We start from the raw sequence: 25616 nt of genomic DNA on the forward strand, positions 1-25616 counted from the left end.
ATAGAGGACATGAAGTCAGGATGACGGGGGGTAGTGACCTGGGAGCTGGGGCTGGGCCTGGAAAATTCTCCTAAATCTGACTGCTGACTTATTTTAGCCTCCCAGGCCCATCCAGAGTCATCAGGCTTAAAAGGCTGCCCATTCCTGGGTACAGAAGGTCTTATTCACCAGGTCTGAGCTTACTCCTATGACTGACCATCAGCCAGCCTCTTGTGTGACACTGCCAGGCCAGATGAAGATGAGCCTGACACACTGCCACTCTAAACAGACTAAGCCAACCAACAGACACAGATTAAACTAACACAAAAGTCCTTTCTTCAAAAACACATAGTTTTCTTGGCTCAGTATCACATAATCAGTTCTTGGATATATGCTAGGTTATGCCAAGGGTTTGTCTCAAATTATTAGACTTAAGAATGTGAAACAGAGGAATGACTGGTGATGGGGCAGGACACTCAGGAGTGAAATGCTGGACCATGTGATCCTAAAACTAGCACCATGTTGTAATGGCCATGCAGTTGGGTGCTTTACAGAGCAGCCTTGATAGGCTGAGTGCCTACAAACCCAGTCTTTCTGTCTCTCCCAGAAAATTGCAATACATTTTATTGGCAATATCTCATCATCTTTAAATAAAAGTGATATGCACTTTTTAAATGTGAAGCTGCTGGCATCAAGACTTAACTGCCTCTGGCCCAGAAGGCATGTGCTTGATATGTCTGCTTCTGTTGGACGACCAACTTCAGGGGCCTGACTCATAACAAATGTTTAGCCACTTTTAGGTCTGTATTTACTGAAGAGATATTCTTGTGAATTTGATGAATGTACTTTTTCTTACTTACATATCTTTAATATATCCTTCTCCCAATGAGGACACCTTTTTGTAGCAACAGGCAATTTATGAAGGTGTTGTAGGACTGGGGTCATATCTCAGGGTTTTTTTGTTGTTATTTTTTTGTTTTGTTTGTTTTTGGTCTTTTTGAGACAGGGTCTTCCTGTAGCTCCAGCTGTCTTGGAACTCACTATGTAGACCAGGCTGGCCTTGAACTCACAGAGATCCACCTGCCTCTGCCTTCCAAGTGCTGGGATTAAAGGCATGTACCACTATGCCTGGCCTCATATCCCAGGTTTTGAGCATGCTAAGCAAGTGTTCTACCTCCAGCTTGCCCATCATAATTTCCATGATCTTCAGGCTGAAACATTTTATCTGAAATTCCCAATTTGGTAAATTTGTGATGAATTGTGTATACAAATGAGAGAGCTCACATCCTTTGTCAGTGTGTAGTCTGCCTGGGGACCTTTCAACTACCAGGTACAAAATCCCTGATTTAAGTGGAGTGACTGTTCTCTTTACAGGCCATGCTCATTAGAAGTTAAGTCTTTGGGATTAATAGTTTGCAATATTGCCATATAAAATAAATTTAAAATATTAACACTTGGTATGACCCTAGTACAGTTTTGTTCCAAGGCTGAGTAACATGAGAAGGAGGAGGAGGAGAAGGAGGAAGAAGAGGAGGAGGAGAAGGAAATAGAAGAGGAGGAGAAGGAAGAAGAAGAGGTAGGGCAGAGTTTCACAAGAAATGTAAGCGGCTCGGGGAAAGTCTGCAAACTTCAGATCTGTAAAATGACATCTGTCTCACTCAGTCTAAGATCCCAAGGACAGTGGCTAGGAGGGTCAGAGAGTTATGCTATAAATGGGACACAGCCCCCTTTCTTCTCCCTTTGTAGGGCTGCCTTTTTCCAACTGTAACCACTTGGGTTGCAGACACACACAAGCAAGGAAGGAACGGTGCAAGTAGGCCTCTGAGCAGAGAGGTGAGACCACTCATCAAATGTTTGCTGAGCATCTACACCTGCTAAGCATGGGATGAGGCACTGAACAAGTTAGAGAAATCAATCCCCGTCTTCACAGAAGGTACCACTTTCCCACGATTCAGGTTGGTTCTGCAAGCTCCATATCAGTCTACCAGTTCATATTTCAGAAACAAGTCTAATAAAAGTAAGTTTTCTGGCCTCCAGTAGATCAGAATAAGCAAGTTAGAAAAGAGAGCACAGAAGATAAATTGGTAAACTGACAAAAGGAAGAAACATCAGTTGACACAAAGAAATGACATGATTAAATTACTTCAAGTAGAAATGAAAATTCAAAAAGTTATTTGGAGCCATTTGACATAAGAGGACATACCTTTACTTCTTCAGTTGATCTTGAGAGCATGATTATAGTGCAGCAAATGCCTTAGTAATCATCCTCACTTAATGCTCCACAGCTTTACGTTTTACTTCTATACACATAATCCTCACATACTTGACATTACAGTAGAAACAAATTTTAAAAAAAAATTTAAATTTATATTTTATGTGTATGAGATGCTTGCATGTATATAAGTGCATCTGTATCATATAGTGCCCACAAAGGACAGAAGAGGGTGTCAGAGTCTCTGGAACTGGAGTTACACACAGTTGTTAGCTGCCATGTGGGTGCTGGGATTTGAACCCGGGTCTTTTGCAAGAGCAGACAGTATTCTTAACTGCTGAGCCATCTCTTCAGTCCTAGGAACTAATTTTTTAAGGCAGTTAAAAAAATACATATTTTAGAAGGTAGGAAATATAAAGTACTTCTTTTAAAGTGATTGTAAACAGTTAATGTTAAATTCATATTCTGTTTTAAGGTAAATTTGGTAACTTGAAAAATTCACTTTTTGGGGGGGAACAATATCAAAATGATAACACTAAATAATAAACTACGGAAATGTGTACCAGTCTTCCTCCTTCCCTCCCTCCCTTCCTTTTTTCCTTCCATTTCTCTTCTTCCCTTCTTTCTTCTTTCCCCCTTCCTTTCCCTTCCTTTCCTTCTTTCTTTTGGGTCAGAGTCTCACTATGTAGCCCTGGCTGGCCTGGAACTCACTATGCGGAACAGACTGGCCTTGAACTCACAGAGATCTGCCTGCCTCTTCTCCCAAGTGCTAGGATTAAAGGCGTGGGCCACCACACCCAGGCCTAATGTAGCAGCTCTCCAGAAATCACCTACAAACAAAACAGAATCAGAACAGAAAACGGGTAAGTTCTGATTTATCTATGTCTCCTTTATGATTTTGCAAAGAATGCGTCTGAATTTCTTACTTATTTAGGAGGATCCCATCAACAGTTACAGAAAGTGCTGTATTTTGTTTTATTTTTGGTAGTTTTCTTTTCCAGAAGGACCTAGGACAAGTTTCTAAATATTTAATGTTACTGGGACCCTATGCTTACTGACTTTAAGAAACACCTTGCTCTAGATACGTAACAGTTGTCCAGGTCAAGTGAATCCCCATATCTGTAACAGTTCACAGAGGCTGTGCTGTGTAAGCATAGGGGCTATTCTGTGTCACTATATGTCAACTACCTAGCATAGTGCCTGGGAAATGAGAAGTTTTCTCCACCAATCACTTGGGAAATGAACAGATGAGTTCTGGTTTCTAAACTTGATTTCAGGGGCTTATATCTATATCAGAACCCAGGGTCAACTCATTGCAGGACCTTCAAGGCCCTCAACTAATACCGTCTTTGAATTTGTAAGGACCGTTTTCAGAGCACTTTGGTCTCTTGGCACAGTGGTAGAGGGAGTCAGGGTAACTGTGTGTGTGTGTGTGTGTGTGTGTGTGTGTAGACGACTTTGTTTAGCACACAAACCTAAGGCCAGACAAGTTCTGTCCACCAATGTGGTGGAATGAGTGGGGTATGGAGGAATGAATGCAAATAGTTAAATCTCACCAGGGCAAATTCCTCATGCCTAAGAATTCTTAATTTGTTTTTTCCCTTTTCTTGTCAGAGACAAGATGTCCTCAACACAGGGGCAAAAATAAGTGTCTAGACATCTAACTTCATTAAAACAGACAGCTAAGAGAGTCTGTAAATCATTGGAACAAAGAGTATTTTTCTAGCAGAACAGAAACAAAGTAGTTGCTGCATTCCTCCGCAAACCTGTCCTGCATAACGCAGGTAGCCTGGTGCAGCCGTGGTGGCCAGCCTCACCAGCCATTGCTCTTGCCAGTCTGTCACACCTGGAGCTAAGACCACAACAGGAACAACATGACAGAAATGTCTTTGAGGTCAGCAACCTCTACATTCTTTATAAGAAAATGGCATGTCCTAAACACAACTTATTTCTTTAATCTGCTGTCTTGCAGCATAGTTAGGGAGTGGTGGCTTTATTTTAGCATCTCAGGAGAAAAATCTGAAGAGTCTGTACACACATCAAATTACGACGAGACCAAAGAAACACAATATTCCCTTGGCTGCCCTGCAAACAAATTTCTCTCTTCCCAAACTTGCTTCTTCCATAGATTTCTAGGCTGAGATTACAGAAATCTTGACAGATAGTCTAGGAGGTAGCAGCCTTCTTACTGCTGGTCCCTGACTCACAGCTGTCTATCAGCAGAGAACATCATGGAAGGCTGAGTGAGGTGAAAAGGTGAAGAGGAGGAAAGAAGTCAGAGTCATCAGGAGAAGCTAAGGCTACAGTAGTTGGGGGACATGGCCTCTCCTAAATGTTAGAAACAAGGTAAGCCCAGAGAAGCAGGGTACTCCTCATGTAAGGAAGGGCAAGTGGCTGTCGTGCTACGTTCCTGTGAGGAAACTAGAGTGAGAAGGCCACTAACTAGCTTCCTAAGGGAAGTCGACTATTTACTGGTGTCACTGGAAGAGGAATGAGAAAGCCTCTGGATAGGTCCTGTCACTCTACTCCTGCAGGGAAGAAGGATGCTTCAGAACTAGTGCACCTGCTCATGGTGCAGGCATCAGTGTCAGTCTGACAGCCACCAACCCATTCTCCACATACTGGACTATAAGGTAGGTTTTTACTGATCAGTCACATGCTAATACACTAGGGGTGCCTCATCTCTTATGGGACCATCTCTGTCCTCGGGTCCCTTATGACCCAGGTCCTGCCTCCTCTTCAGTCTTAGCTCTTGTTCTCTCACATGCTGAGCTTCAGTCAGAAGGAAGAGCTTGCAGTTCCTTGTACCTGCCAGGCTATTTCATAGCTCAATTCCTTTCCTCTCTTTCCTATGCATATAATGCCTTTCCTACCTTGCTACCCAGTAATCTCAGATTACTTGCTTTCAGATATCAGCACAAGCACCACTTCAGCTGTGAAATCTCTAGCATAGATGCAAGCTATGTATTATTTTTCTGTTTCTCCTTCAGCCCTTAGAACAACAGTGACATGATGGCAGACACCTGGCCTATTTTGTTTTCCACTATCCTGGATGTCTAGAATAGTGTATTGAAGGTACATACACAATGTTTGCTGAGGGAGAGAGAGTCTCAGCATTGATGGCAGTGCCCATGGCCTGTGCACTCCACAGAGGACAAAGTCTGAACTGTAGGCATTTCTGCATCTTTCAGAACATGGTTTAAAACAGAATGGACATTTAGTAAAAGCTGATTAATGGGAGAAGGAATGGGTGATAAATGTATACAGCGGCACAAAGTTCACTCTACTGGCGTTTCCCCAAGAATAAGTCATCCTCCAGCCTTCTGTTCCATGGTAGAGCCTCTTTTTCCTTCTTTTATGTTGTCTCTTCTGTGAGGAAGAGTTGTATTTTAAAAGAAGCATGTTTTAAATTCCTTTCAAATGTGTCCTGTGGCACCACGTTGTGCTAGATTATCTCAGATACTTGGCCAGCACTACAAGTCACAGGCTCTATAATCTGTTAGAGACTAAAGTCTTGCTTCCATTTTAATTTACATTTGAGAAAGAGGCCTGCTCATAGAGTACTGGTCTTGGAAATTATACCAACTTGTCATATCATGGTAAACTTGTGGGACCATTTTGGCTTTTCTATGTATGCATATATCTGGACTCTATTTGCTACTAGTGATGGAGTGGTGTGAAGGGAAAGCTGGTCACTGCAAGCTCTGGATAAGTATTGGGAGAAACAGTTTGGGAGCAAGAAGCAGGTACTTTTCCTCTCTGGTCACAAGGAGATTGGGCTAGATGTTCAGACATCATACTGTTAATGTTATGAGCATGTAAACATGGACACACACTATGCTACCTGTACCTACACAGATATTACATTTAAATATAAAAGAGGAAGAGTTTAGAACATATCTTTTCTTACAAATAAATGAAAAAAGTTATTTCATAAAATATACCAATTCAAATTCTCAACTAATAACTATTCTGAAGTTTAAATCCAGCTTAAGAAAAATAGATAACTGATCACACACACACACACACAACACACACACACACACACACACACACACACACACACACACCACACACGTACAGATTCTATCCATGACAGAAGAGCAGGATGTGGGGAATAGGGAAGAGAGGTCTAAGTAGAGGCACAGTTATCTAATAATGCTATAAAAACCAAATATTCCAAACAGCTTTTGGACCTTGTCTGCAGAACTGGGGACAGATCTCCCTCATCATAGAGCTCCTGGGTAGTGTGAGAACGTCAGGTTTTAGGTAGATAGGTTTTCTGGTCATAACCTAACAGTTGCCAGAAACCATGGATGCATTCCATGGAGCATTTATGGGCTCACCAGCACTAGTCTATGACAATTTTATTTAATCATAAAAAACATAATAGTAGTCAAATCTTTTTGTAGTTTTAGTTTACTGCTTTCTCAAGTGAAATAAATGGTCTCTCAGATTTCTTCTGCTTTCATCTCTCTGTGCTAAGAATAGGAGGATAAGGTTCCAATTAAGGCCCATTAAATGTTCACATTGATTCATGCAAGCCATTTTCCAGTTTTTCTTCTTAACACAATCTCAATGCACCTCTGCATTACCACAGTGCTTTCAGCTTGGTCACTGGCTAAACAGAGAGGTGTGAGGTCTTCCTGTTTCTGTACCCTTCGCTGCCTTCTAAACAAGCATGTACTTATCATTTGTCTGGTATGTCCAGCTGAACCAGGCATGCCCCTAGGAAGGAAGCCAGCTGGCCAGAGCCACACTGACTGTCCCAAGACTCCTTGGTGGCTGGGTCAGAGCAATGTGTTCAATAACAGCACAAAAAGTTCCAGCAATGGGAAGACAACCTGGTGCTTTGGGTCTAAAGAGGATACATAGAGCTTTCTCCAGCTTTTCAACAGATGGGAAAACAAACTCTGACAGTAGAGATAACCTATTTAAGATGGTATTAAGTGTTAGAGCTGACTTGACTAGATATACAAGGGCTTTTCCCATTAGGAGCATGGGATCTGGAGGCAAACAATGATAGTTTCAACAATATCACTGGTTATCACTTCCTCTGGGCCAGGGAATGTCCTAGTCACTAAGGGAATGATTTAATTTACTCTGCATAACAACTACACGGCATGTCACTAATATGATCCATATATTACAGATGAGGAAAAAAGAAATGATGAAGGTAAGTGGCTTACCTGGGTTCATACAGCTAGTAAATGGTGCAGCTGGGAAGATGTGCAGTCTGCCTGGTTCCAGAGCCCATGTTCCTTTCATCAAGCTACAGAAGTATATTATTAATCTCTTAAAGCAGAGACCTAATGAGGATTCTAGCATATCAGGTACTATCACTGGGTGGCAGAGCCAATGGCAGACTGTAAGGCTGTGATGGTGTAATCTTGCTTGTTACCCTGATAAGATTAAGAGCTGCTTAGCATATAAAGTACATTTATGGATGTGTCTGTGAGAATGTTCCCAGAGATGATTAACTAAGGGCTGTGGGGACCTGTTCTCAATGTAGGCAGTACTATCCCAGAGGTTGGGGGCCCAGATGAATGATCAAACTGGGAAGAAGGAAGTCTACTAGCAGAAGTATATTCTGCTTTCTAGCTGCTATGAAGTGAACGTCTACTTCACCACAATCTTCTGCCATGATGATCTGCCTCACCACAGGCCCAGAGATGATAAAGTCAAGGGACCCTGTAACTTCTCAAGCCATGAGCCAAAGAAATCCTCTCTTTCTGAAGTTTTCTAAGGTATTTTCTTACACTGATGCAAAGTCTTAACAACAAAAGAAAATCAGTACCAAGAAGTGGGGTTATTTCTATGACTACTTGATCATATGATTGGAATTAGTTTGTGGAATGCATTTGAAAACGTTTGGAGATGAAACCCTAGAACACTGCAAGCAGAGCTTAATGGGCAATTGTGGTAAGAGATCAGAATGTTGACAGGAATGTGGAGACTAAAGACTATGCTTGTGGAGCTGGGAGAGATGGCTCGGTGGTTAAGAGCACTTATTGCTCTTCCAGAGGACCCAGGTTTGGTTCCCAGCACCCACATGGGGCTAACAACCCTCCTTAACCCCAGTTTCAGGGGATCTGCTGCCCTCTTCTGGTCTCTGTGGGCAGCAGACACACATGTGGTGTACTTACATCCATTCAGGCAAAATACTGAAACACATAAAATAAAAATAAAGTTTTAAAGTGGTGGAAATAAGGCAAATGTCACATCTTAAAAGACAAAACTGCTTATGAAGTTTCAGATGGGAAGAAGGGCTCTACTGGGAATTGGACCATAGGCCATTCGTGTTACATTCTGGCAAAAAACTTAGATACATTTTATATACATTTTATCCATGCCCTGAGACTTCGTGGGAGTAGTTTCAAGTGATGGCCTAATTAGCTGGTGGAGGAAATTTTAAGGCAGCCTGGCATTTAGGTTGTGGTGTGGGTAGCACTGTCTGCTTTTAGCCAAGATTATGGTGAGAATTAGGAGTAAAAGGAAGAGAGGGAAGTTTTGAAAAGCCTGTAGTTTAGCCAGAAATGGAGCACATTTAAAGTTGTAAGCAAGGAAGGCTTGGCTATTCAAGAAATCAGTGTCATGGGGCTAGAGAGATGGCTCAGTGGTTAAAAGTACTGGCTGCTCTTGCAGAGGACCCAGGTTCGATTCCTAGTACCCACATGGCAATTGTCAACCATCCGTTAACTCTAGTTACAGGGGATCAAACACCCTCTTCTGACCTCAGTGGGCATTGCACGACATGGGCGCACTTACGTACATTCAGGCAATACACTCACCACATGGGTGCACTTACATACATGCAGGCAATACACTCATACACATAAAATAAAAATAATAAAATAAGAAAAAGAAATCAGTGTCATTAAGAATAAACTAAAGGTGGGCTGGAGAAATGGTTCAGTGGTTGAGAGCACTGGCTGCTCTTGCAGAGGACCCAGGTTCAAATCCCAGCACCCACATGGCGGCTAGCAACTTCCCGTAATTCCAGTTCCAGGAAATTTGACAACCTCTTCTTACCTCCAAGAGCATTGCATGACACAGGTACACTTACATATGTGCAGGCAATATGCTCATACACATAAAATAAAAAAATATTAAAAAAGAATAAACTAAAGGGACTAGAGAGATGGCTCAGTGGGTTAAGGCACTTGCCACCAAGCCTGACGAGCTGAGTTCCCTTCCTGGAGCTCACATGGTAGAAGGAGATCTCTTAACTCCTACAAGCTGATCTCTGACCTCCACACTTGCACTGTGGCATGATGTTCCCTCTCCCCATAAAATAAATAAATGAAATAAAAATTAAAATACAAAACCAAAAATAAATGAAATATTTTGCACTATGTGAAGATGCCTTGAGGACACTTTGGAATCAGCAAAACCCACCCTTTCCAGGGCCAAGAGTATAAAGGAGTAAACTCATTTGACAGATTTTGCTTTGAGAAGAGAGCTCCATGGCACCCCCTCACACAAGGATGCCCCCCAAAATGTTTACTCACATTCAGTCACCCAGGGACTTTGAGTTTACTGCAGACATAGTTCAAGGTTGGGGGAGGGAGATCATTATTGCTTGACCTGGCTGAAGCTGTTGGTGTTGTCCAAGTGATGCTGGTTTGAAAGTAAACAGAAATGTGGGAGTCATGGGCTCATTGGGGCTTCCATCAGATTTCAAAGGAAAGACCAAGTTACTTGTGTCAAGGCCAGAATCCCTATGTGCAGCCTTTGAGAGGACGATGCACGAAGCTATAAGAGTGAAGTTGAAGATACAGGGGAGACCCCAGGAAACAAAAGATGCCAGGGTGTTCAGTGTCTGCTGAGGAAAGCTGGGGGACATGAGCACAGTCAGACCCTAAGAGAGGTCATGTGGGCTTCAACCAGTAAGGCCACAGAGCTAGGGATTCTGAAGCCCTTTGGTGTTCATGTATCTGTCAAAAAGCTTTTTCTTAAACAAACTTGTAAGAAATCAGGGCTGATTTGTTGTGACAATTCTACCAATTTAGGGAGCAAAGGCCTACCTCAAAGGCTTCTGCTCTCATAGCATGATTCAAACAAACTAGTGACCTGAGGAACAAGGTGACCATTCAATTTTTGCAATAACCCTGTGATTTAGGGCACTTGTCTCTGTCATGGCTGGGAAAGAAACATTCAAACATACCCTTGTGTGGGAAGAGCTGAGATGGGAACCCCTTGGCCTTTAAAGATTTCCTCACACATTGATGCCTTCTCAAATCTAAGACTGGCCACATCTTTGAACAAAGTTGTTTTCTTTGGATTCCAAAGCTAGTAGTTCCAGTAAGACATTTCTTTTATTTTTAATTTTTTGACTTACTTGTTTTTATTATATGTGTATGAGTATATTGCCTGCATGCATGTAAATGCACCCATGTTGCACAAAGCCCACAGAGGCGAGAAGAGGGATCCCCTGGAACTGGACTGGAGTTACAGATGGTTGTTAGCTGCCATGTGGGTGCTGAGACTTGAACTCGGGTCCTCTATAAGAGTAGCCAGTGCTCTTAACTGCTGAGCCATCTCTCTAGCCCCATCTTTTAGAAAGACAAATTATAAAGGCAAAGAAATGGCTAAAGTCAGTTTTAATTTTTTTATAAATTTTAAAAATTTTATTATTTTTATTTTATGTATGAGTGTTATGCCTGCATGTAGGTAAGTGCACCAGTGTTGTGCAATGCCCACAGAGGACAGAGAGGCTGTCGGATCCCCTGGAACTGGAGTTACGGACAGTTGTTAGCTGCCATGTGGGTGATGAGATTTGAACCTGGGTCTTCTGCAAGAGCAGTCAGTGTTCTTAACCACTGAGCCATCTCTCCAGCTCCTAAAGTCAGATTTTAATTAAAAGTCAGCTTAGAAGATTTGGGCAGTGAACAGAAGTGGTGGATCTTTTAAAATTTGGGTCATTTTATCTTTTTCTGTGATACTACACATAGGAAAGACTTGTACCATCTAACATTCATTCAGGATATATTCACCCTGGGTGATTGGCACTGCCACATGTACTGTTAACAAGAACCCTGATCTTAAGGGACTTAACATTTTATCAGAGTAGAAAGACAAAATAAAACAAATGAGATAAGCAGACATCAAACAGTAATAAATGACTATAAAAAAAAAGTTGATTCACCAGAAGGGAAAGTAGTGGGGAATGGCTGGGGGTGCCAACAACACAGCAGACAGTAGCAGGGACTTCAGAGTATAAGGGCTCTAGTGGGGGGAAGGAGGCTATGGGAGGGTGCTATGTGGGAAGTGGGTGTAAAAATAAATAAATAAATTTTAAAAAATTAAAAAAAATAATAATTCTTCAAAGCATAAAAATTTGCTCCTTAATAATTGGTGGATATGAAAAACATTACCATTGAAATCTACCTGATGACTTTATATCCATGCTCAGATGCCAAGGAGCTCAGAAAGTCGATTTGACTAGTAATAATCAGATATATAGAGATTAGAAATGCATGTGCATCTTAGTGTCAATTGTATTGAAAATGAATTTTTCTGTATGAAACTGTGTATTTTAATAGTGAAATGGAGATCTTTTTTAAAGTTTAAAACCTCATTTGATTTTATGTCTTATAGGGTTTATACTGAGTACAATACTGTATAACTGTATTAATTCAACTGTAAACCTAAAAATTTACTGCCAATTTTGAAGGAGATGCATCTTAGCTCTGGAAGTTGTTATTGAATATGTCAATGCTGTTGAAATGAAATGCTTCTTCTGATTGTGTGGTTATTAAATAAATAATGTTTTTAAAAGTTGAGAGATGTGTGAGGTGTGCCTGAGGAACAGCCAGAGAGCCAGTGTAGCCAGAGTGGAGTTTGTGGGTACTGTCCTTAGAAATCAAAGTCATTGGGGCTGGAGAGATGGCTCAGAGGTTAAGAGCGCTGGATTTGGGTTTGGTTCCTAGCACTCATGTTGGGCAACTCAGAACAGCCTGCAACTCCAGCTCTAAGCAATCCTGGGTCCTCTTCTGCCTCCTTAAGCACCCACATACATGTGCATACTCACACACATACATACATATAAATATTTTTTTAATAAAAAAGGAAATGAAAATGATTTAATTTATGTGGATGCTTGTCTGGTCATAGCTTCCTAATTTATCTTAAATTATAAATTCATCTTCTGTCAGAGCTGGAAGAATGCTTCAGAGCACCTAGCCTAGTTTCTTTTCAAATGTACTGTTGTTGTTGTTATTATTGGGTCAGAGGACAACTTTCTAGAGTTGTTCTCTCCTTCCTCCTTGACATGGATTCCTGAGACTGAACTCAGGACATCTGGCTTGCACAGCCAGAGCTTAGACAGCTGAGCCATCTTGCTGGTCTGCCTCTTTTTTTTTTTTTTGTTCTTTTTGAGATAGGGTCTCCCTGTAGCCCCAGCTGTCCTGAACTCACTATGTAGACCAGGCTGGCCTTGAACTCACAGAGATCCGCGTGCCTCTGCCTCCCAAGTGCTGGGATTAAAGGCGTGTGCCACCACACCCAGCAATTCTTTTTTTAAAAAATATTTTATTTATTATTTTTCATTTTATATGTATGTGTGTATTGCCTGTGGATGTTTAAGTGCAGAAGAAGGCATCAGATTCCCCTGGAACTGGATAAAGGATGGTTGTTAGCTGCTATGTAGGTGCTGGGAACTGAACCCAGGTTCTCTGCAAGAGCAGTCAGTGCTCTTAACCGCTGAGCCATCTCTCCAGCCCCGGCCTAATTATTTTCACAGATAGGAAACTGAAGTCTAGAGAAGGGTGGTGACTTGCCCAGGGCCACAGGGCTCTAACAGGAGCCAGCCATCATGACTGCTGCACTACCATCTGTTCTCTGATGACGAGCTTTCTGTGACTGACAAGGGGAATATAAAATTTCCTATTTCAGGAGACTTGTCTTTGTGATTAGAGACTAGGTCTTAATAGTCTATCTCACAGTGGCTTACTTAAAAAGTTCCTTTATGATGAAAAACTCCTTCTAACCTCATTCCTTGTGTATATTTGACAACCCAACAGACTTTTAAATGTACAAAGGTCAGTTGAGGTCTGTGTATAGTCCTGACCAACATTAATCTCTGAACCTTGGGTAGAGGATCTAGGTTGGGCTTCCTTTGTCCATCTTCTGATACTCCGAAGCAGGGCTCAGTTTTAAGACAGATCTTTAAGATATTATTAACTTTGTCACCTTGTGGCTAAACTAAACCATGAAAGTGACATCACTTTGTGCACCTGGTCTTGTAGCTACTACTGATGGAATGTAGTGGATTTTCAGTTTAAGATTTAAAAATTTTAATTTATTTTTCAAAAATTTTGTTATTTTATGAGTATTTTTCCTGTATGTATATAAATGTACCATCTGTGTGCAATGCCTGCAGAGGCCATAAGACAGGGTTGGATTCCCTGGAACTGGAGTTACAGATGGTTGTTAGCTGCCATGTGGGTGTGGGGAACCAATCTGTGTCCTCTAGAAGAGTAGCCAGTGCTCTGAACCACTGAATCACTTCTCTGGCCTTGGATTCTCAGTTTTAAATTTTATGTATTTATGTATTTATTTATTTATTTATTTTGTTAGTGTGCACACATGCAGATGTACCACAGTGCAAATGTGAAGCTCAGAGGACAACTTGTGGGAGTTATTCGTTCTCTCCTTCTATAATGTGGGTTCTGGGTATAGAACTCAGATTGCCAGACTTGATAGCAAGTGCCTTTATCCACTGAATCATAAATAATTCACCTGAGGTGAAGGCATGGTTAACTTTCAACTTCTAAGTTGGAATGATAGATTTCATGCAGTTCTTTTATTGGAGTGCTCTGAATATACCTTCCTGGAAAACAAGAAACTGGAAGAACACTAAGAGAAGGATAGCTTATCTAAGACCATTTCTTCTTGGATCACTGTGTCTAGGAAATCATACGTATTATGAATGTGATGGTAACCAGGTAAGCAGGACCAGCAGTGGCTGCCTTTCCTGAGCATTTACTATGTTATCTTGTTTAATTCATACAACAAGCTAGGCAGTGGCAGTATCATGACCTCTACTCCTAGGAAAGAAAATGGAGGCTCAGTAGCTTGCCCAGCATCACAGAGCTAGGAGAGAACAGCACAGGGATTTCAAAGTCATCTGACTTCAGAACCTGTGCTCAGACTCACTAGGAGATTTTAGTTTTTGTGTGATCCAAGTTCAGGTTCAAAACTTCAACTGCAGATGTATTTACAATCCGTGTAGTGCCTTCCCACCTACTACTACATCCCCACAGCAGCCGGCTTATAGGAAGCACTTCCTGCAAGGGGGACAAGGGTCCTTGTATAGTGAAGTGTGACAGTCTTAGGGACTTGCTCTAAGCATTCAGGCCTGAGGGCTCAGGGTAAGATGCACGGCTTACTCTACTCCACGTGGTTTCTTGGCAAAGCAATTGCCTGGTCAAACTAGGAGTTTCAGATGATCTTTCAGAAGGTTCGTGGAGTAAAAAAAACAAATAAAAATAAAAAACAAAAACAAAAACATAGTATAGGCATTTGATACTACACTAAAATTTTTTTAGAAGATTCACAAAATGATGAAGTAAGTGAAAGGTCTTTTTGTTTGATTCTGTGAAGGTAACTGAATATAACTAGCTAGACTTGTTGGCTGGCAAATTGCTTCATTCTAACACTAGGCATATCATTGACTTAAATGCTTAGGCAAAAATTACTTTAAATTTTTTGACTTATTTTTTAAATATTTTATTTTTATTTTATGTGTATAAGTATTGCCTGCATGTAGGTGGATGCACCTGTGTAATGCAATGCCTGAGGAGGTCAGAAGAGGGCACTGGATCCCTTGGAACTGGAGTTATAAATGGTTGTTAGCTGCCATGTGGGTGCTGGAATCGAACCTGGGTCCCCCGTAAGAGCAGTCAGTGCTCTTAACCGCTGAGCCATCTCTCCAGACTTATTTTTATTTGATGTCTACGAGTGTCTTGCATGAATGTAAGTGCACTAGGTGTGTGCAGTATTTGTAGAGGGCAAAAGAGGGTGTTGGATCCCCTAGATCTGGAGTTATGGATGGCTGTTAGCTGCTGTGTGGATGCTGGGAACTGAACCCAAGTTGGGCCCTCTCTAAAAGTAGTCAGTGCTTTTTTTTTTTGAGACAGGGTCTCTCTATAGCCCCAGCTGGCCTGGAGCTCACTATGTAGACCAGGCCGGTCTCAATCTCTCAGAGATTCACTTGCCTCTGCCTCCTGAGTGCTAGGATTAAAGTCATAAGCCATATACCCAGTCCCAGCCAGTGCTCTTGACTGCTAAGCCATATCTCTAGCTCCTAGGCAAAAGTTACTTAGATTAGAATTTTTTTGGCCCCCAGGTTCCACACTTTTCTTTGGTGCTATAATATTGAGAGTAACGTGGTTCCAAAATGGTTATATTACTGAAATTCTTAGGCTTTTCCTTAGACATGACACACCTCCATCTTAAAAAAGGAACTGTGCCTGTCATAGAGAAGAAAATATAGAAAGCTGAATGCTTGTCTGACACTGAGAGAACAGGAAGGCTCTGAGTTCTGAACTTTCCCCAGAGCCCAATGCAGTGGTGGTTCTTTTACAGACTAGATGGGGCAAGTAGAGTTTATCAAATGGGTGTGACCCAGGATGGATCATTGCCCTTTGAGAAAAGCAAAGAATAATATGAGAATGTTTGAGCAGGACTTATAACTCCTCTGAAAGTTCTAAAAGCTGGAATGTGGCTCTGGAAAACTGCTAGGCAAGTACTCTATACCTAGCCCAATTGCCATCCTCCAAACAACTGAAACACAAACAACACAAAATAAGACAAAGGGTAATGAGATGGGTCAGTGGGTAAAGGCTCTTGCTACCAAGCCTGGCAGTCTGAGTTTGAGTCCCAGAACCCACAAGTCCCGACACACATATGTACACATATTACATACGTCACACATATATCTCGCACGCACGCACACACGCACACATGTACACACGGATACAGTATAATTCAAAAGCAAAACACAGCACCACAAATGAAAAGCTGATGATGTAGCTCAGTGGCAAAGTACTTGCTTGGCAATTTGGAGACTCTGGATTTAATCCCTAGTGCTGAAAACAACTGTAACAAATCACAACAGTGTCTTCCTTAACTGCAGATGGGATAAAACTAGGGAACTACTCCAGGGAACTACTTCAGGAAAAATGCCTGAAATAAGTACAACAGATTTTTAGAAATTGTCATTGAAATTAACATTTAAAAAATTAAGTCATCAAATGATCTGGAAAAGATATGTCTCACAGCTTCTAAGCTTGCCTGCCTATTCTGATCTTCCTAGAAGCATTCAGGTGCCTCTAACAGTGCAGAGCAGATGATTACACAATCTACCCTCTAGCTTTAATTTTTTTTTGATTTTTTTTATGTGTACAAGTATTTTGCTTGCATATATGTAAGTGCACCTGTGTCATGTAATGCCTGCAGAGGCCAGAAGAAGCCACTGGATCTCTTGGAACTGGAGTTACAAACACTGGTTAGCTGCCATGTGTAGTTGCTTTATGGGTGCTGGGAACCAAACCCAGGTCCTCTGCAAGAGCAGCCAGTGCTTTTAACCACAGCCATTTCTCCAGTCCCTCCCTCCCAGCTTTTTAAACTGTGGTCATGACCTCTTTATGACATTATATAACTGAATGTGGGGGCATGAAAAATTTGGCAACAGTAAAAGTTTTCTCAATATGCAATAACCAAAAATGGAAAATCATGTAATGAATACAAGGTGTTTCTGGAAGCACTCGTCCATGTTGCATCACGCAACTTTAACTGCAGTCTTGATTCTCAATATACAGCACGTACACCTCGCACTGCCTGTGCCATCATGCCTCACAACATCAATGACATACCTGAAACACCTCAGCTTTGATTCAAGACTATCCTATGTTATGAAATAAAGTGTTTTTGCTGTACATGTGAAGTTTCCTGCTCTTACAGAAACATACTGGTTTAATTATGGGAAACAAAGGCTTTTAGATATTTTCCTGTTGTCATTTTTCAGCACGTAAGTATTAAACTAGTGTGTCTTTGGAGTGTATTAAAATATTTGATTTTAAAAATTGATATTTGAGGGCTGGAGAGATGGCTCAGTAGTTAAGAGTACTGACTGCTGTTGCAGAGGACCTGGGTCGATTTCCAGCACCCACATTGCAGTTAGGAACCGTCCTTAACTCCAGGTCCAGGGGAATCTGAAACCCTCTTCTGACCCCCGCGGCATTGCACAACACGGTGCACTCACTTACATGCAGGCAATATACTCATACACATTAAAAAAAAAGTATAAAGCCCTGATCTACATGTACTGCACTAAAGAGAAGCTAGATGGGCCAGGTGGGCCAAAGGGATTTTTTCTTTCCATTCTCATTAGACTGTAGCTGGGATACTTGGAATCTATTAGTCCTTTCCAAATGAAAAGCAGAGTCACTAACTAAAATGAATATGCAAAGATGCTTATTCCCAGTACAGTAATATTCGGGCAGTCATATAATCTTTCATTTGAGTTAATTTAATTATCAGACTACATTTAATTATCCAATACTAAATGTAAATAAAGTGAAAGGCTGACAGCACATACTAATTATGTTCATTATAATAATTAAATGGGAAGGAATTTAGAAAGTCATGAAAATGCTATAAATTACAGGGAGGCTTTTGATTAAAATAGTATTTTCATTAGACACTGCAACCCTATAGGAAACAGATGATTTGGTTCTATCACGGATGGAGAATTACTTTTATTATGTGGCTTTCTCTTCTGAAGTGATCTGTGGTATCATGGGGCTCAGCCCTTCTAGTTAATAGACTAAATGGTGGCAAATAAAAAAATGCCAATCCTTTATGCAAGCAGTTATCTAATAAAACAGACTTAGGCTAGAGCAAGATTTTAGGACTCCTTGCCTTGTAGAGACACAGAATATTTCCCCAGTAGGAAATTAAGGATTCTCTATAGACAAACATGCCCTGCAAATTAACATGACTTCTGACTAACAAAATAGAAACATACATGAACTGAGAATCAAACTTCTTCCACAAATCCCCCTGATTTAGAGAAACTGTCATCAGGCTAAATAAATTCATTTCCTTACAAAGAGGAATGGGGTGGAAAGGAGCACAACTAGACTGCAGATTTCAAGGCTTGGTTCTTCCAGATGACTTCTGGGGTGAATGCTTCACAAGTGTGATAGAAGCTACGGTAAGAGCTTATAATTGCCCTTACCATATTTCCTCAGCAAAGGTGCACTTAGCAAATACCCAACTTTTTACTCTAGAAAATGTCTCAACTTTATTGGATACAAGTGATTATCAACTCAGTGATTTGTGCCTGTTTCCCAGGTGTTGTCCTCTAATGTATGCAGTCTAATCTATACAGAGCCTACCAGGGAGAAACTGCAGCATGAGCTGGGAAGCACAGCCTCCTGGGCAGGTAAAACAACTGTGTCGGGAGATGAATGAGAAACAAAGGAATCTAACGATTCACCTATGAGAAGTCTGCTTGGGAGTGTTTGTCAGTGGCTCCCCTCTGTTCATACTGGGGAAGCCAAGGTATATTGAGCTTGTAATGACAAGCTGCCACAAAATGGGCAGGTAGCTTATTAAGCTGTCTGGTGTTGACAGATTCTGGAGGAGAGTAAGGAGGATCTAAAAACCACAAAAGGGTATGGAGTTATCATGAGATCAGACTGCTGGTTTGTCTATAGTTCCAGCCTCAGACTTAAATGTCACAGATTCAAGGCATTTGCAGGCTAGATCATCAAAGTACAATCTTTCTCATCCTCTCCTTTTCTTTTTTGTTGATTGTATGAAATATACATATATTTTACCAGCTGTAACATTTTAACTCTAAAATTCAGTGGCACTAAGCAAACCCACATATTGTATGAACACCACCATTCTCTATTTCCATAATGAATTTACTTTCTAAACAGTCAAAGATATGCAAATATGGAGGAAAGGATTCATTTAAGATCCCACAGAGCTGAGCTAGAACCCAAGCCTTCTACTTATGGTCCATATTTATTTACATCTTCCCAGAATCTTTATGGATCTCCCTAACTGAGGCACACACATGTACCCAGAGACTTCCATGTTAGCATTCAGAGGGCAGAATGGCAGCTTCTAGTATGCTGTCTTGGTAAACAGATGTCATCTTCCTCATCTTGCATGCTGTCTGAGATACACATTGGTGATGACCAGTGACACATCTGATTTTCTTAATGTCAGGTGAAAAGTACATTGCATTGAGCTCGCACTTATATTGTAGTCCTAGTCTTCCAGTGATTCGCTGACATGTCAGGAGGATGAACTCACCTATCTAGGGTAGGAATAATTCCTGTACTTAGGATTTCATTATAGTGCTGAGGAGGTATAAGAGTCAACAGATGGGCACAATAGTATAAAGAACTCCACAAAAACAAGGGACTATGCTTAGATACAGCATCTCCACAAAGTAATTATTTACTTATTATTTTTATTTTATGTGTATACATGTATTGCCTACATGTATGGAAGTTCAGTCGTGTTGTTCAGTGCCCACAGAGGTCAGAAAGGGTGTCTGGATCCCCTGGAACTGAGTTATAGACAGTTGTTAGTCACCATGTGGGTGCTGGGAGTCAAACCTGGCTCCTCTGCAAGAAAGCCAGTGCTCTTAATCACTGAACCATCTATCCAGTCCCAAGGTCTTTGTTTTCTGCAATTACTATCTTTTCTATCACTTTCTTATTTCTTTTGTACTTTGACATATTCTTTCTTCTCCTCACAGACTGTTGTATTTCAGCAGTTTTCCCAGAGCTGAATTGACTTCTTTGATTTTCCCCCAATGCAGAAGAGGATGAGCAGTTTAGAATCTAGTCCGTGTGGGAGGCAAGGCATTGATGCACAGGCCTGGCTTTTTTTAATCTTTTTAATTTCTTCCTCTTAGTGAGTTCACCTCTCAATAATGATCTCCAAATCTAACTATGTCCTTTTCTTTGTCCAGCTGAACCTGATGGGGCAGTGGCTGCTGCTGCCTTCTCCACTTCTTCACTTTCTTCCTCTTCCCCCTCTTCTCCTTCCTTTACCCTCCCCACCCTGGAATTCCTTATATTGCTTAATGCTCTCTGTGACAATTTCAACTGCTTTTCTCTCCTCTTTTTTGTGTATGAGTGTATTACATACATGTGTGTAAGTGCACCTGTGTCGTACAATGTCTGTGGAGGTCAGAGGACGGTGTTGGAGACCATAGAACTGGAGTTATGGACTGTAGCTGCCATGTAGGTGCTGGGAATTGAACCTGGGTCCTCTGCAAGTGCAGCCAGTGCTCTTAACTGCTGAGCCGTCTCTCCAGTCCCTCAGCTGCTTTTTTCTTATCCCTTCAAGTATATGTTCCCCTACCCTACTCCCTATTCATTCTGGTGAGACCAGAGACACCTAAAGTCTGTGTTTTATCTAAAGGAGAAGACTAGTCTGTGACTTAGCATCAGCAGGAAAGCTCTGAAATCTCACACAATTCTGAGTTCCCTAAGCTTATCATAATATAGTTGGTTTATGCAAAAAGTTTCAAGCCACGGCAGCATGAAACACACAGAAAGAACCAAACTTCTTGGTGTAGAACTGCACACAGCCAAGCACCACACTCATACACTGCTCAGCTCTTTACAAGTGTGGCCAAGTGTCATGATATATAGAGTAAGTAACTTAAATATAAAACAGGAACTCATTAGGTAAACTATGAATGTCCATATAAAATAAAGCCAATAAAATGATATTCTAGTATAACATGAAGTGCAGAAAGCAGAGCATGAGCACAGTGTGACTTCAGTTATGCAAAATTATTCATAGAAAAGACACTGGAAGGAAACCTGACAGGGGCTGTCTCAGATGGTGAGATCAGAAATAACGGGGATTCCATTTTATTCTTCATAGTTGCCTTGTATTTTTTTTTAAATAACAAACAGGGTATACTTTGTGGTCATAAAAACTAAAACTTTAAAGTGAAATAAAAATCATTTAGTAGATCGAATGGATGTACACCAAGGAAAGAAACTGACGTGGGAGGCAGCCCTCAACTATTCCTCTCCTGAGCAGTTTCCTTTTTATTAAAAATATTTATTTTTGTTTGAAAATGAAGGCTGGGTGTGGTGGTGCACGCCTCTAATCCCAGCACTCGGGAGGCAGAGGCAGGCGGAGCTCTGTGAGTTCAAGGCCAGCTTGGTCTACATAGTGAGTTCCAGGACAGCTGGGGCTACAGGGAGACCCTGTTTCAAAAAGACCCCCACCCAAATTTTTTTTAATTGAGTTTTTCTGCATTTAATATAATAGATCTTAATCAAATTTAGACCCCCTCCACTGGATTTCATACATTCTGTCATGCATTTTAAGTCCTATCTAGGCAAGTATTTGTACCTAGATGTCTCTCAGTGCAAGTTCATCCACTGGAGTCTAGTTAGCCTATCTAGAGTCACTTCTTTAAAGAAGATCTACTTGCCCTCACTTAGTAGTAATCAGTTGCCAATAGTTCCTCAGCTAGGGTTGGGGCCTGCTGCCCACTTCCCTTGTTCTATGAAGGATTTTTGTCTAATTGAGTGGGTATAGGTCTTGTGCATGCTGACACCATTGCTGTAAGTTCACATGAGCAAGCTCCCAGTGGCCTGAAAGCCTCTGTTTCCTTATGTTCATGTACCAACCCTGGCTCTTACAATCCTTCCACCCCCTCTTCCACAATGGTCCTTGAGCCATGGGTGGGTGATGTTTAATATAGGAGTCCTATCCAGGAACATGCACTCTTGCAGTCTCTTATTCTCTAAAATAGCCAGTTGTAGCCTTCTATGTGCATCATACTGTGTTGTGTGAGGAAACTTTGCTGGTGAAAGTTGAGGGATATATTAGTATTCTCTCTGCCCCTGTTCTGCTATGTTCCATGAGCCTTAGTGTAGAGGCTCCACTGTAGATGTGTCACTTAGGGCTGGGCATCTCTCAGACACATGTTCTCTATGTGTGACCAGTTGTGGAACTCTGTAATAGCCTCCATCTGTTGCAAAAAGAAGCTTCTTTGATGAGTGGTGTATTGTATACTTGTTAGGGTGATAGGCAGGTCTGTAGCAGGCAGATAAGGAAGCGAGGGGCAAGGTGGCAGGGCGGACAGCCTGTGGAAGATTAAGTTAGTCTGGATTAAAGCTAGTACAGGGACCTGAGGCAGAAGAGCAGGAGTGGGCCTGGCCCAAGGTGAGAAGCAGGACAGAGTCCAGGGAGAGAGTGGAGCTGCTCAGGCTGCAAGGGAATCAAGATTCAGTGGGTGAGATATGACTTACTAGGGTAGTAGGCAGATCTATAGCAGGCAGATCAGGAGGCCAGGGGCAAGGTGGGGGTGGAGACAGCCTGTGGAGGGTCCAACAAACTATATTAGAGGATTAAGCTAGTCTGGGTTAGGGAACTAGTCCAGAGATCCGAGGCAGAAGAGCAGGAGCTGGCCTGGGCCCAAGGTTAGAAGGAGGACAGAGTTACTGGGAGAGAGTGGAGCTACTCAGGCTGCAGGGGAATCAAGACGAAGTCTTGTGAGCAGTTTTAAGAGACTTATGAACCTGCTGGACCTAGTTCTCAGAAAGGACAAAGCACCTTGGTGTTTTCAAGAGAAGGACACTTCCTGAGTATTCCAAGTGGGAGGTGATAAATAGTTGCCTCCTGGCAACAGGGTCCAGGAAAAGGAAATTTTCTGTATATATTATTCCTGTAAGCACATGGACTGTCTGCATTTTAACCATGGGAATACCTTTATAAAATGGACTGCTCATGCCTTACCCTTCTTTAAAGGGAATGTGTTGAAGGATCATTTTTTCCTGTGCTTACTTATGGTCACCACTGGAGGCATCAACAGTCATGCAGTAAACAAACGGCTGAGTATTCCTATGACCCTCCAAGGCTGTGATTTTTAATTTCTGGGCCTGTCTTGTTCTCTCTGTTTTTTTCCTCTTTGTTGGACATGCAATGTCAACTATCAGGGTACAAATTCTTGCCTTGGAATCGGCTCTGACAGTACAACCATCTCCTCTACTCTTGCCTTCCTCTAGTCTGTTCTAGGTTATAAACCCAAGTACATCTGTTTGAGATTTGCCTAAAATAAAAATCAGTGAACTCAGAGTAAGAGTTAATGGGTTATTCAGATCTTTTTGTCATGTATAATCTATATAATCAAGTTTTCTGAGTAGGTGGAATTTCACAGGAATGAAGTGGTCAGAAATTACTATTTGATATATTAGTTATGCCATAATTTATTTCAAAAATAAAGAGAAAAGAGTAATAAGGTACCTTATTATTTTCCAAAGTTTGTAGCAAACATTCCAACCTCAAAGCACGAGAACACACACACACACACACACACACACACACACACACACTGAGGGGAAAGGGGGATTCGTGTAGCCCAGACTGCGTTCAATCGAATTTCTGATTGGTGACAGGTTCATTCAGTACTGGGGAATCAAAACTTGGTCTGTAAGATTTTTAAAAAAACACTCAACCCCAAAAACACGAAAACCAACCCCCACACACACCCACACACACACACACACACACACGAAATCTTGCTCAAAAAACAAATACATCAATTAAAAGCAAAACTGCTCTGGTAAACTCAAGTAGGAGAGGCCCAAATCTTGTCTTCTTAGCTTCCTGTCTAAAACCATTTGGAAGCCTCTAAACACCTAGCTAGGAGCCAAGAGCCAAGAACAGTTTCATAAGTACCAGACTCTAATACATTTTGCAAAGTAACCCAAGCTGAGAGATGCAAACACTTTCTTGTTAAAATAAGAGCACCAGAATCTGTGTGGTGTGGGAGTAGATGCTAAAGAATCTTCATAGTAGGGAGGAGATGCTTCTGTGTTGTTTAATAATATTTCATTAAAATATTTTATTTCTATATCTCTAAGAGGAGGCCCTAGTGTTATCTAGTAGAAATCAAATGTCTCTGGAGAGATGAAACCAGAAACATATCCTGGGAGCCTGGTTAAAGGCCTTCACACAGGACAGATGGGTTCCAGCAGACTAGCCTGCCTTTTCTCACTCCAATATCTCACAGTCTCAGTGCTGGGGAGTAATCTAAGGTACCCTCCAGAGCCTCTTACCTGGTTATCTGGGTGGTTGACAGTGAAGTAGCCCACACAGACGATGACCTCATGAAGGAGGCTTTCACAGGAGACTTGGCTGCAGTGGCCCAGCAAGGAGCTGGCCATGTGCCTGAATGCAAGGGACAAGCCCTCTGCCCCTACAACAGACTGACAAAGACAAGAAGCAGTTAGAACTTTCCAGCCCAGGGAAAGCCAGGGCTGCAAATCATACAGCAAGCCTGGGCCTGTGCATGTTCTGCCTTGGGGCTGGAAGAGCATGACATTTCTACAGTACTATGGGTAACAGTTTGGGGTTCTTAATCCAATAAATGTTCATAATAAATGTAATGTTTAACCTGAAGGATAGAAAATTGAGTACAGAAGACCAAATGCACACAATACATGGATCAAGACATAATCTACTTAAAGAACAGTTATTTATTCTATGTTTATAATCTAATTTTTCTCATTACACAAATATTTTTATTGTAGAAAAATTGTAGAAGTATAAAAATACCAAAGTTCACTTGTGAATGTACCACTTAACTAATTTCCAACACTTTTTGTCTGAAGGAGAAAATACATTTTTTCCTTTGTTTTTAAGTTCTGGGGATTGAACCCAGGACCCTCCACATACTAGGAAGGTACTCTATCACTGGGCTACATCTCCCACCCTCATACATAGAGATAAACATATATTTCTAATTATGTATTTATGGTCAAATAGAAAAGAAATACAAATAAGAATTACTATTATTCAAATAAATAGCTTTCTAAAACAAAGGCTACCAAAAGAATGTGAAAAATCAAACCAAAACAAAAAAATCCTCCCCCAAACCAGGGAGCCCCTCAGCTACAAGGCTTCTGGGATCTTTTCTCCAGACAGGCTAAGGGCTGTCAGCGGTGGGCGAGTCAGGAGGAGAGTCTGAGTCTGCCTGTGCAGCCTGAAGCTTCTATTTAATAAACATGTCAAGCAGACAGAGCGACAGGAGGGCAAAGGGGAGAGGCGAAGCCCACAGAATATACTCGCAGCCCACAATGGAATGAAATACCACTGCTGGCCTGTGGGAAAGGCAGTGTTTAAAACCCATCTCTTTATTTGAGGTCTTGTTGGGTTTGAAACCAGGTCAGATAGCTGTAGCTTAGAAATTTCAGTGGATTCACTTTGCCTAACAAGGGTGAAACACAGCCCTTGAGGTGGACATTGCCAAAAGAAAATGACTGCTAAATTTTAAGAGTGTCTTCTGTCTCAGTTTCATTGCCCCAAGACAACCCCCACCCCAAATGTTTTTCAAGTCCCAAAGAGACTTCAGGAGGGC

General features: G+C 41.5%; 1 protein-coding gene across 5 annotated transcripts in view; it reads right to left on the reverse strand.

The window, feature by feature from the left end:
- Positions 1–25616, reverse strand: part of Scaper (S-phase cyclin A associated protein in the ER) — a 477644-nt gene that overhangs the window by 13205 nt on the left and 438823 nt on the right. For all 5 annotated transcript variants that reach the window (XM_029558805.1, XM_008823432.2, XM_017795678.2 and 2 more), the window contains one exon: positions 24316–24465. In XM_029558805.1, the coding sequence (XP_029414665.1) occupies positions 24316–24465 (150 nt within the window). The remainder of the gene's footprint in view (positions 1–24315; positions 24466–25616) is intronic.

Source organism: Nannospalax galili, unplaced genomic scaffold, assembly GCF_000622305.1.
Source record: "Nannospalax galili isolate Female #2095 unplaced genomic scaffold, S.galili_v1.0 scaffold28, whole genome shotgun sequence".
Lineage (NCBI taxonomy): Eukaryota > Metazoa > Chordata > Mammalia > Rodentia > Spalacidae > Nannospalax > Nannospalax galili.